Here is a 13,346-nt window from a genome sequence, read left to right on the forward strand (position 1 = left end):
GAGGGTGTCTCCAGTCGTGGAGATTTTTGTGAAAACAAGACAGAGGCAGTAAAATGCTGATGGGGCTACCAGACAAAGGGGGAGAAGTGGCACATTCATCAGAAAGCTGTGAGGGTCATATGTGATGCTGGGAGGGGTGTTAGTGGTCAAGGAAAAGTGGAATAATGAGTATATATTTGCTTAAAGTGGACTATATGGATAGACAGAAACAAAGAATGTGATTTAACTTGGGTGTTAGTGGAATGATGGAAATATAACAATATAAAGAAACTGAGAACCACAGATTCTTGGTTACTTTGTAGTCTAATCACTCCCATATATTGAAGTGCAAACATCATTGCACACGGTTTAGAGGTTAAAACTACTGGAACCCAAACGAGTGCACATAACTTTATCTTGTTACGTGTGTGAACTAGAAACTTAACACACATGAACCAAAGTATGATCCCTTTAAGAATTCCCAGATTGTACTCTTTGTTTACATAACACAAGGAGCGATCCACTGACAGCACGAGGTGGGGAAAATGGCATCCCTTTCCCGCACGAACAATAATCTCTGAATTTACGCCACACCCAAGCAATCATCATATGTTACCTTCTGTAAAATAAAATCTGATTTGTATATATATGAAGGAATATTCTTTTCCATTTTTTTAAAATTTAAAAATGTTTACCTCCGCACCCCCAAAGGAAACAGAGGAATGGTACATTCCGGCCCTGCTCCTCGCTGTTTTTGTATCTGCTTCAGAGCGGATTCAGCCGCCAACTTAGTGCTATGTTACAGCAAAGAAGTTAAGCGTTCACTTTATTTACAGGTTACCGAGTCTGCAAAAGGCGCGCAGGGGTATGCCGCTAGACGAGTGAGTTTAAAATGAGAGCCTGAGTTGTTTCTACACCTTTATTAAACGGAGTACCCGGAGGAAATTGAGTTGCTGTTGTAACGATACAGCGAACCCAGAAGCCTCATGTTTTCTTCGAGCCAAGAGGAACACTGTGCCCCGTCCAAAGACCCGGTGAAATACGGGGAGCTGGTCGTGTTGGGGTAAGTTCAGCTTTGGTACACCTTTATTTTCCTTTACTTGAGCGGAAGGCTTACGTCGGTAATCTCTTCCGAGTTTCGCCACAGGGGACTCGCCAGCGTCGGAACGACGGCTTAAAACCGCGATATGAACTTTTCAACTAGCAACCGGAACCAGTTAATCATCGGTTGCTCCCTTAATCGGACACGAGCGCCACCCTTAATGTTACATTTAGGTCATGCTGTGAATGGGGGGGAGAAGAGGCCACTGCTGGTTGTCTGTGAAAGGGGCAGAGGAAAGATGGATCCCACGCTCGGCAAGGGTGATCGGGGCGCTCCCTCTTACCTTAAAGTTGGATCCACTGGGTGCGAGGAATTCGGAAGTGTCGATGGTCCCCTCCCCCAGTCCAACGGCTCCTTCCTATTTTCAGTGCTGTCTGTATTTCAGCCCGCAACAATCCACAATTACAACACCAGACCGTGCAGAAGATTAGAAACCATCCCTCAGATCACGGCTGGTGCTGTGACTCCACAAGTCTGCTCATTGATGGGGCTTTAGATGTTGCTCCACCACCGAAATAGAAGCTTCCGAAAGAAGCTGATGTCCCATTGTCCACTTTTAGATGCAAAACACTTTGCTGAAGAATTTACAGGAATTGCAGGATGCATTCTCAGCCAACGTGCTCTTTTAAAGGTTTTACCATGATTGTTGTTACAGAAATTTCTATACCCAAAAGTTTCCTCTCAAGGTTAATCAGGGAAAGTACTTAAAGTAAGTATTATTGCAAAACTTCAGACAGTACCCAGCTGTGAACTGCTGATGTAAGACTCTTCTCAGTTTCCTTTGTCCATTGTAGCTGAGACACTGGGCCCATTTATTGCACTGCTTAATACAGAAAGTGTACAATTGAACCCTGAGTACAAACTGGCTCGATTGTTGACACAGGGGGCCTTTTTATAGTCTAAATATCACTCATTCAGAGAGGAAAGCGGATGGATCTGAGTCAGCGGTCACCGCTTTTGTTTCATACAGTTTATACAGCTTATCTCCGATCGTGTCGCGACCTTTTTCCAAATGAAACATCGCCGCTGTTATCTTTCTCAACAATATTGTCGGTATTTATACATTCTGGCCGGGCAAAACTGCCGCGTCAGCAGTCAGCGAAGCCGGGAACTAAAATCTGCAACTCAGATTTGTGCACGTAGGGTGGCTTTTTGTTTGCAGCACTTTAAATGAGTGTCCTCGCAGCGAATGACAGAGTGGAGTTTTGCCCTCCACCCCCCCCCCCCGCAGCCACACGCTTTATTATAAGGCAGGGAAAATGCTGACTGCTTATTACCCCGGGGTGAGCATGTGGCACGTTTGAAGCCGATGCTTTTGTCCTCTTCCCTGACGCGAACGCTCATATTTGAAATCAGATGTGACGGGTGGCGTAGCCGCGACTGTGACATCACATCCCATTGATAAAACTGATGGGAGGCGAGATAGCTGACGGCACGGAACAAAGCTTGTTTGAGCTGCAGCAGTTCCCCCAGCGCTCTGTTGCCATGACCGTGGTAGCTTTTATTACTTGGATGAGTGCCTTCCATCTCTGCCTGGGCTGACTGGTGTGGTGTTAGTCAGGGGGAGGGGGGGGGGGAGTTCAGGGGGTGTCTTAGAAATGAAAGGATGGATTGATCAGGGCCCAGACTTTGCTTCTTCTCAGCCCCCTCTGTCCATTGTGGCTGGGAGACTGGGCCTATTTATTTCACTTAGAACACTTCCCTCCAAAGAGCTGCTCCCTAAAAGGTGTATCAGTCACACATAAGTCCTGTTTCTGACGACAAGTCATCACAGAAAAGAAGAATTGGATAAGTTCTGCCACTGACAGCTGCATCTCATGCACTCTAACCTCTGCTGATAACGTGCCAACAGCCCGCCGTATTTCCCCCTCCGAGGTAAACACTTGCTTTTCCTGATGGCGTCAAAGGCAGGAGGTGCTGAGAGCTCCTTAGTGGGACCCTAGAGGATAGATAGGTGATCTGCTAGCGTGTCCTAATCCATGCTTCCTGGGCATTTGAAAATAAATCCACTGCCTGCTGGGCACAGGCCAAACAGAAAGTGGCTGCAGTCAGTTGGACGCCACTTTAAACGCCCGTCTGGTTCCCAGATGACACGATATTTAGATTGAGCCCGAAGCAGCTCTTTAAGAGGCGGGTTTTTACAATCTTGGAATGATAACGCCAGTTTTACCTAGATATGAGTTCGTCTCCTTCCTGGTGTCTGAGCTGTAGCTGTGTTGAGTGTTAGCCATCTCTTCTCCGTGGGGGGCCGATCCTCTGACCGAGACCATGTGTTTCCATTCTTGGACAACCGCATGGAGTCTGAAGACAGGTGGACCAGCTTTGGAAAGAGGTAGCGAGAGGCAGAAAGAGACCCTTGTAGCTAATGTAGCAACAGCGGGGGGGCTTGTCGGATTGTGTACGGTAGGGTGGTGTAGGGTGGTGGAACCTGAGCCGGTGAGTAGTGACACCTCCATGGTGTGGAATTACTTTTGTGTACACTGCGTGTGACAGAAGGTGTGTGTCCTGGACGGGTGTGTGTCCCAGCCGTGGGTTCCATATAGTGGGTAGGACTAAGAGGGCGCGCACGTCTCCTTTCGTAAGCCCGGTGTCCAACGGGAGACTGTTGCAAGCGCCAGACTTCCTGTGATGTCACGCAGGGTTAAGCGTATTTTTAACGTTTGTCGTTGACGTTTGCTTGAAGTGAAGAGTTGAGTCTAAATCCTGTTAGCTACAAGAATAGCCGTGTCATGTTTTCCAACCAACCAGAAATTAACCGGGGATTTCCTGTCCCGTCCTTCCCCCCTCCCCCCCCCTCTGTAACAGGTACAATGGCTCCCTGCCCAATGGAGATCGGGGTAGACGGAAAAGCAGATTTGCGCTGTACAGGAGGACCAAAGCCAACGGCGTTAAGCCGAGCACTGTGCACATCATCAACACGCCGCAGGCCAGCAAGGTACCGCACACATCAACCTTTGATATTGACTTAAATGAAGTTGTAAATAGTTCCCGGAACAGGGGAGTTGAACTTGAGAGAAGTCAGTAATGGAGTACGAGAGAGAAACTGCTCTGTCAAGTCTAACGCGTCCTTCTGCATTCCTGCTTCAGTTCCCAGGGAAGCTGCTCACCTCCGCTTCTCTGCACGCGTGTTTGGAGTTAAGATCAGTGGAAACAGGCTCTGCTTTAGGTTACTTTGGCCTCGTGGAAAGCGACCCCCCCCCCCCCCCCGAAAGGCTTTCCCTCTAGAACGGGCGTTCTGTTCAGTCGTGTGTTTCTTCACTTCCCCCCCAGTTTGAGCTGCAGGTCCCCGTTTCTCAACACCTCCGGCTTGTGTTGCAAAATGCTGCAATCGTGACTTGCGAAGGAAACTTTGAAACATAATTTCAGTTTCTACACTGGTTCCATTTGCCAGCCCACTTTTTTTGAAAGCGCGGTGCATGTTTGGGATATTTTTAAGATGAAACAATTAGTAATTGGGCATAAAGGGACATTAATGGGTTGAAAAGAACCAGCTGCAGCCTTTGGTGCATTGCATGTTTTCAGCGCTCAGATCAGCCGAGCAGAATATAAAATATGCACGGGCTGTTCCTGAGATGGGAGCTGCTGTGCACCCCCCCCCCCCTCATCCTTCCTTGCTGCCACTGTGCTACAGAGCCTGGGATTAGGGTCTCGAGCCGGGGAGGAAGTGGCTGCAGTTGTCTGACCCCGGCGCCCCCAGCAGCTCCGCGCCGGGTCAAAGACAGCCCGCTCCTTTGGGACCATCTGTGTGGTGAGGTTAAATTTAGGAGAGCTTTCTTTGGCCTGCCGTGTTAATAATATCCACCCCCCCCACCCCTCCCTGCATAATCCAGCGTGGCTGTGTAACGGTGTCATGTGAATGAAGTGAGAACACCCTGCAGCTCAGAGACGGAGCGCTCACGTGTCGGCGCGCACTGGCGTTGACAGACAGGAGGAACTCCCACCGTGCCAGCGCCAGCCTCCTGTTTAAATCCTGCCCCCCCCCCCTCCGTATTTCTCCCCTCCTGGAATCAAAAGAACGGGCGTTGCCACATTTTAAGCATATATGCTCCTCTGCTGCACCTCTAAACAGGTGGCGCCACCATTTGTTTGCGGCGGGACGGGAAACCGCTGCACGCGATGATGACATTTGTCCCCGTCTGTCTCGGAGGTGACAGCAGCGCGCCGATTCTGACCCACTTTCTCTTTTCCCCCGTCTGTACCCCCCCGCACGTGACAAAGTGGGGAGGCTGGGTGTGGGTTGTTTTGGAAATGGAATAGGGAGATTAGAGGAGGGTGTAAAGTGTGGACAGGCGCTCTGCCCCACACAGAGCTGTTAACTGGGGCCAGTTTATGGCCACTGGCACCAGAGTGCCACTTCACAGTTTGGTTCTTGCTGGAATTTCCTGCCACGCAGCTTCTCGCTCTCACGTTACAGATATATTCCTGATTCAATGGCGGCGCACATTCGAAAACCCTGCCCCAGTCACATGGCCACAGAAGCAACAATAACGCTTAAGTCCTCGCCAGCATTTGACGCCGCTCCCTATCACGTGTCTCGCATCACAAGATGTCCCGTGGCGTTCCGTGCAGCGCCCTCCCCAACCAGCTGTTCCTTGTGTTCCAGGTTGTGAACTGTAAAGGCCAACACAGCATCTCCTACACTCTGTCCAGGAACCACACGGTGGTGGTGGAGTACAGCCACGACAAAGACACCGACATGTTCCAGGTAACAGCTCCTTCAGCCTCGCTGTCCTTTCATCAGACCACTTCCTGCTGCTTTAAAATGGACGAGGAGTCCTGCGCTGCGACCTCTCTGAGGACGGTGCTAATTAACTAAATCGCGATATCCTTTAAACGCAAATCTCGAGGACGGTCTGGGAAAAGTGGGAGATGAGACGGGGATGCTTCGAGCGAGGTGTCACCCCGACTGTGATTTATCATCAAAAGAAGAACTAGAGTTTCAGAGATGTGCTGATAAAACAATATTCTTCTTGGTTTTAGCGCCGCAAACTGGGAAATGGCTGCTGGAAAAAGGTCAGCAGAAACCAGAGAGGAAACTAATTAATGCCACATTGTTTTGCAGATCGGCCGCTCCACTGAGAGTCCCATAGACTTCGTGGTGACTGACACAGTCGCGGGGGGTCAGGAGGGAGAGGAGACCCCCATTACGCAGAGCACCATCTCCCGCTTCGCCTGTCGGGTGGTGTGCGAGCGCGGCCCCCCCTACACCGCTCGCATCTACGCAGCTGGGTTCGATTCTTCCAAAAACATCTTCCTCGGGGTAATTGCTGTTCAGAGCGCTGCGATTGATTCATGGCACCTCCATTTACGCCGCCGTCTCAACCAGAGGCTGGCTGTCGACGCCGCGCCTTTTTTAAATCCATCAGATTCCACCAGAGAAAGGAGGTAAAAATCTGGCTTTTGTTCTGCTCTCAGGAAAAAGCTGCCAAGTGGAAGAACCCCGACGGCCACATGGACGGACTGACAACCAACGGGGTGCTGGTGATGCACCCCAGGGGCGGATTTACGGAGGAGTCGAAGCCTGGCGTCTGGAGGGAGATCTCTGTGTGCGGGGACGTCTACACGCTGAGGGAGACGCGCTCGGCACAGACCCCCGGAAAGCTGGTCAGTGGCCCCGGGCACGCGCTCGTGTTCACCTGGCTCCGCCTCTCTCGTGGACCGTAATCCTCTTCTGCCCGCAGGTGGAGAACGAGAGTAACATCCTGCAGGACGGCTCCCTGGTGGATCTCTGCGGAGCCACTCTGCTGTGGCGCACCACCGAGGGCCTCTACCACACCCCCACCCAGAAGCACCTGGAAGCCCTCAGGCAGGAGATCAACGCGGCGCGACCCCAGTGCCCCGTGGGCCTCAACACGCTGGCCTTCCCCAGCATGCAGCGCAGCCGCGCCCTCTCCTCGCTGCAGGACAAGCAGCCCTGGGTGTACCTGGCCTGCGGCCACGTGCACGGCTATCACAACTGGGGCAACCGCTCCGAGCAGGAGCCCAACGCCCAGCGGGAGTGTCCCATGTGCCGGATGGTGGGGCCCTACGTGCCGCTCTGGCTGGGCTGCGAGGCCGCCTTCTACGTGGACACGGGGGCGCCCACGCACGCCTTCGTGCCGTGCGGACACGTGTGTTCGGAGAAGTCTGTGAAGTACTGGTCGGAGATACCTCTGCCGCACGGCACCCACGCCTTCCACTCCGCCTGCCCCTTCTGCGCTACCCAGCTCAGCCTCACTCAGGGCTGCGCTAAGCTAATCTTCCAGGGCCCGGTGGACTGAGCCGGAGGGTTCTGCCCCGGCAGAGGGGATTAACCAGGAGCGCCAACACGCTGTGAAACTCGCAATTAACGTGCTTTCTTTCGCGCCAGCCGGGGGAAGACGTCTCTTAAAGTTCTGGTTTTCAGAGCGCCATTCCAGATTGTTCAGGACTCCGGGTGGCTGTTCCAACGGTCGCCACGGGACCACAGACGGCGAGCACACACGACCACCGGTGCCTGGCTCCTCCGCTATAAAAGACTGCTTCAGCTGTCCTTCCACTGCCACACACCTGACACGGGGCCTCCACCTCTGGGCTGGTTCAGCTGCAACGGCAGCAAAGGGCTTCAGAAATAAGTTTATAGAAGAAAGGAAGCGCCTCCACTTTTAGCTCGGGGAGGTTTATGGTTTTACTGGTGACATTTCTTTCAGAGTCAGACAGCTGGACTGTTGGCTGCGAGGAAACTTGGGAGGAACTTCCGCACAGTTCTGCTCTCCTGTGTTGCCGTGTGGGCGCTGGACCTTTTAATGGCTCTCTGGATTTGGCTTCCATTTGCTGAACAAACTTTGTGGAGGAGGGTGGAAGATTTTTCGTGTCGATATACGATCCAGTGCCTCAAATCCCGTCAAAACTGTGGGAATATTTTTCATAGATGAGAAAAAGGTATTTTGTTGAAGGAAAAGGGAGAGTTTCCAGATTGATACATATGCTAATGACGACCCACACAGATTCTAGAGCTATTTTGCTACACTGAGGCCCATGTACTGTTTTCTAATGCAAATGTTAATATATTTTTTTTCTCCTGCATAAGTAACATGCCTGAGAACATTTTGAGAGTGTGCATGCGTGTATCATTGTGTGCGTGTGGGTTGGACTGCGTGGGTGCCCGAGGGCTTTGTTTCAAATGCCCCGCATCATTTTACTCCCGATCCTGGAACTCTGATCTCGCCCTGAACCTAAACCACCACCACAGAGCAGGCAGGAACTAATCTGACCTCCCAGGGCACTGAAATCCATCATCTGTGGTGCTTTTCTCATTACCCACCTCTGCCACACTCCACGTTCTCCCCAGCTAGCTTGTGAGCTAAACGAGCCCCTGCCCGACACAATTGCACCGTGTTCCGTCTGCACTGTTTTTAGCTTTATCCCACGCTGGGCGCGATCCAGTGATTTGTACGCTGTCAGACCAGCAGCATCCACAGATTATACCAAATATAAGGAGGGGTGGTTCTCCCTCCACATGCAAGACGTGACAGACCGCTCTGATCTGATCCAAAGGGTTCCTCTAAACAATCCTGGACCCAAACCGCCGCTGCGCTGGAATGTTGTCAGCCCCGAGTTTCACGCGAAGCCAAAAGGCTCGACGGGAATAAAGACATTAACGCACACCGTGCCAAATTTCCGTCTCTATTGTGCACAAGCGGTGTTGTAGCGATGCAGCAGATGAATCGGAACTAAAGAACCTGAGACGAATGAGCTTTTTCCCCTTCTTCTTCCTTCTGCGAGGATCTCCAGACTGTGCCCACGTGTACTCCGGCATCAACGATGCTACTAATTTATCCAGCGTTGATATTGAGCACTGAAAATAAAGTTATCAGGCGTAGTGTTTCTGTTGTAGGTGTAAAAGTTTGTCGGAGGAACACAATTAGAGGCCAGGCCCCATTAAAGTTAGAAAAGCTGTGATCTTCTTGTTGTTGATCACCTCCAAAGACAAACAACTATTAATACCTAACGGCATCAATGGCATTATTCTTCACTCCAACCACAGGATTTCTTTGGTATTTAAAGAAAAAAGATCCTATTTAACTTCCAAACAGGGTCGAGTACTAAGCTGCAGAATGTGCAGTAGCATTCCTTTCCAACACTTTCAGCTGGAAACACTGTTTGCTGCTCAACACCGTGTTCCTGTAGCAGCTGTGGAGTAGCTGCGTCAAACATTCCTCCTCAGTAAACATGGGTGGGGCCCTCAGCTCACCCCAGGGCTTGTTCTAGGATTTTTGTCTCCCAGCAGGAACTCAACTGCACACAAGCCATAGAACGCACTGATGCTCCCGATGCCTCCTTTGTAATGAATAAACTATTTTTTAAAAAATACCTCCAGAGTCGCTGGTGTGATTCTTGGCCTCCGTTCACGCTTGTCAGAAGTTTTTGTTCTTGCAGATAAGAGAGTGACGTCATTTTTAAAGGTACACGCAGCTGATAAGGAGTTGTTGCTCCCCTTTTTGCTGCTTTGAACTCTGCATGTGTGAGCTGCTTGAGGACGACATAGAAGTGTTTAATCACGCTTACATGCGGGTTTCATCATTCCTCGGTGTCATCACTTCTCCGCTATCTCGCTCCTTATAGTGCTCCAGCTCCATTATACACAATTTTCAACTATTTTCTTAGATAAGGGACACATTTTTCTTGAATTCTATTTTGTGTGATATTTAATGGCGTGTCTTATCATTCCAATCTCAATGTTTATCACAGAAAATGACTGATTACTATTCAACCCTGACCGTCTAGTCATCATTGCGTGTAGTTCTGAGCTGCTACCGCAAGAGGGCACTGTTTCCTAAACAATTGCGTCCATAGATCCACTGATTGTGCCGCATCTAATTGCTACGAACACAGAGGAAATAGCAGTTTGATGTTTATTATGAAAAAGGTTTCATGTTTATGCATCGCAAATATGCATGGAAATTAAATAAATTAGCAGCCTGGCGCATCTCTGAAAATCCATGAAAATGTTCATTTCTGCCACCAAAGAGAAACGCAGACCATGCACAAAGTTGGACCCCCATCGATTAACGTTCAGCATTACACATTCCTTTGTCCCCCTCCCCCACCACACACATTCTCCTAATTAACGTGCTCTTAAATTTGCTTAATAGTTAAATCCCGGCGTCGTATCTAAATATGGTAAACAAATCCACTTTGATTCTTCTGTGCAAATATTGTGATGATGATGATGACGAGGACATTTTCCATCACTCACATGTGACTCCATCTCCTCTATAATAAGGGCACATGAAAGGGATTTAAATATATAACATGTCAGTTAGGCGTCTGCGGAGGAATGGAGCAGTGGGACGCCTCGCTTCCTAATTAACATTTCTGCAGTAGATGTGAGATGGGTTCACATGTCGGCACACTCGCCTGTTTTTCTGAATGACAGAAGAGACACTGAAGGTGACAGCATGCTAATTTTGAGATCACTCTGGTGGCTCTCCTGCCTTAAGCAGAGCAGGGTTATGCAAATAATGTGGAATGATACAATATCCCCCCCCCCCATCCAAAAACCAGCTTTCTGGATGAAGGAGTGAGGTTCACGGGCTATGCTGGTGCTGGTGCCAGCGTCACCTTTTTAAGAACTAATTAACTTCTAACACTTCACGAGCCTTTCTTTTTTTCTTTTCAAGAAAAAAACTTTTTCGTTCTGATTGTAGCCTGTCCAAAACTTTCTCTCTGAATCAACGGGGCCTTCATTAGCGCATTGGCCAGCCTTTCTGTAGCAGCAAATAAATCAGCCTTTCCTGGAAATACTAAAGCTGCTTATTCACCCGTGCAGTCGACGCAGGTGAAACACGGCTTTGATTTCAAATCTAATAGTGACTTTGTGGCATTTACGCCGAACCCCTCGACTCGGAATTGACAATAAATGAAACTGGATTTGCTTTAGAAGCTATAATATTTAAATAAATAGTAATTTAGAGAACAGAGCATCTGATTCAGGCCTACATGGGAATATTTCCCTACTAAATAGGTCAGATATGTGATGTTAAACAATCATCTTTAATTCTCGGTGAAGGTTTTAAACGTTAGCTACCTTTACCTCATGTGTTTGTGCCCCCCAGACATGGAAATGCAACAGGTGGCTGCAGCCAAACCAACAGCAGGACCCCTCAGCTGGCAAGTTCAACTCTGTGGTATTTACCTCAATTACCCAGCATGCAACTGAGGCAAATTATACGCACATCATCGTCTGTCAATTGAAGATAGTGCTGCCTCCCCCCAACTCTCGTGCAAGCGCACTCGGAGCGAGCACAGGCCCAGAAGTGCACGGGAGTGTGGGTCGCCTCCCTGCCTTTGGCGGCCATGTTGGGCTTCTTCTTCTGCTGGACTCCACTGCTGCCTCCGCCTGTTCGCAGACATGGCTGCCGACAGAACGCCCCTGTCTTCACCTGCACCCAAGTTCAAACACTGCACGCCGGCTTGATCCGGTCCTGCAACGATCCGAAATTTGGGAGACAAGCGTCAGTAATTTGTCTGCTGTAGTTTTCCAGCAAGCGATGCAGGGGTACCATTACGCAACCGGGGCTGTACGCAGTGCAGTTTGGAGAGGATTACGATTATATCAGCTCTATTTACTATTTCACGCGGCTCTTGATGATACTTTGTACCCAACACACTCGGCTTCTTGCTTTCTCAATGAATAACAAATGAATTGTGTAATAAAAGGCAAATAAACAGGCCTGAGCTGATGCCGCCCATCATTAAGACGGAGGTGCTGGCGGAGGGCGTTCTGAGCTCGCCCAGAGGAGGCTTCCTCTCCGTGGCCTCTCCCTCTCATCTCCTCTCACCAGCGCACATGTGGCGTCTCGCCGACTCACCCAAACAAGGGGACAAATGACTTTAATTATGGGGTAATTGCAGAGTCTGGTGTTAATTAAATCTTTATCAGTTCAAGTAAGTGGATTTCTTCCACATGGAAACCATGCAGAGACGCCTCCATCCTCCCCCCAAAAAAGCCTTCTCCTCTCCTCGCCAGCACCACAGTCCGGGACCATCTCCGACTCCCAGTCCAACCCCCCCTCCATCCCAAAATGACTGGGATTACCGACCGTGTCAGGAGCCAGCTGTTTCCTAAAAATACCACAACAAACACGATAGCGCCGACACGAGGGAGCGTCCTCTGCTGGAAAATGAGATACAAGATTTATCTCCGCTTCCTGGTGTTTGTCAAAATTGAATCCTCTCATTTTAATTGCTCTCAACTAGGTGCGCTGCTCCAGGCGACGGGGAACGGGGGCCCTGCGTGTCGCCCCCCCCCCTCTTGTTCTCTGTGGACTATTATGTTCCATTGTGCAGAATGGCGATTATGATTTGGCCTTATCCTCGCCATCTATCTTATTTAGGATCATTTAGGAAGCCACATGTTACAAAGGAACAGCGGCGCGCCCCCATTATTACGTGTGTCTGAGTCTCCGGCTCCTGGTAATGAGAACAGGATCACAGAGCGGGACAGTCTCTGAAGACTTGCTTCCTGGTTCGAGGCCTCGTTACATTTTACAGGAAAATGGTGGCGAGTGTGTGTTTGATGAAGTAAAATCTGAGGCTTTTGCTTCTGCTTTGAGTGATAAGGAACGACACCTTCTGCAGAACCGACAGTTTGTCCGTCCATGTTTTCTGTGTGGATTTTGGCCCCTGGGACCCCTCGACGGGCGTGTTTACGGGGCCCATGAATGGAAGAGACGCGGCTGCGGAGCAGATTCAAAAAAGGGGCTTAACTGGATTACACCTCATTTCAAGGATGCTTAAGGTGAGATTAAAACAGATATGCTGCGAGTGAAGAAATACACCAAATCGGGCAGATTGAATTTTGCCCCGGTGGTGTCGCGAGGCGCTGGTGCGTGGCTGCGCCGCGCGTGAAACAGCAGCAGATCTCTGATGAGACAACATGCAGATTGTTAGCGCAAAATAGGATTCAGCAGAGGAAACATATGCACATTTTAAACAACAGTTTTGCTCTGTTGGACCATCACAATTCACCATTAATGCCCTTTCTTATCTCATGCTGTAAATCCCCAGAGCTGGAACATTAGAAGTCTCTAATCACGCACGCTGGCACACACACAAATAATGCACCTCACATTGCATCTGTAAAGATAATACATTAAATACCACCGCTATTACAGACAACTGATGTTTGCTAATAGCCTGGTGCCATATGGAACCGGGGCCCTCGACCACGTGGGTAATTCTCTGTTTGGACAGGCTGTCAATAAAAAAACGGCCTTGCATTTCCTGGGGGATGAGGAGAGGG

At 49.8% G+C, this 13,346-nt stretch overlaps 1 protein-coding gene across 1 annotated transcript; it reads left to right on the forward strand.

The window, feature by feature from the left end:
* Positions 1 to 734: 734 nt before the first annotated feature.
* Positions 735 to 9,412, forward strand: peli2 (pellino E3 ubiquitin protein ligase family member 2). Its single transcript, XM_057059482.1, has 6 exons — positions 735 to 1,042; positions 3,887 to 4,016; positions 5,685 to 5,786; positions 6,144 to 6,341; positions 6,497 to 6,685; positions 6,763 to 9,412. Exons 1-6 carry the CDS (start codon positions 966 to 968, stop codon positions 7,339 to 7,341), a joined length of 1,275 nt encoding a protein of 424 aa, XP_056915462.1. The 5' UTR covers positions 735 to 965; the 3' UTR covers positions 7,342 to 9,412.
* The last annotated feature ends 3,934 nt before the right edge of the window (positions 9,413 to 13,346 follow it).

This window comes from Takifugu flavidus, chromosome 16 (genome assembly GCF_003711565.1).
Source record: "Takifugu flavidus isolate HTHZ2018 chromosome 16, ASM371156v2, whole genome shotgun sequence".
Classification (NCBI taxonomy): domain Eukaryota; kingdom Metazoa; phylum Chordata; class Actinopteri; order Tetraodontiformes; family Tetraodontidae; genus Takifugu; species Takifugu flavidus.

Coding starts and splice junctions, on each gene's coding strand:
- peli2 (XM_057059482.1), top strand. CDS start 966: ATGTTTTCTTCGAGCCAAGAGGAACACTGTGCCCCGTCCAAAGACCCG. Junction 1,043..3,886: donor GGGGAGCTGGTCGTGTTGGG/GTAAGTTCAGCT, acceptor CCTCTGTAACAG/GTACAATGGCTCCCTGCCCA. Junction 6,686..6,762: donor CACAGACCCCCGGAAAGCTG/GTCAGTGGCCCC, acceptor TTCTGCCCGCAG/GTGGAGAACGAGAGTAACAT.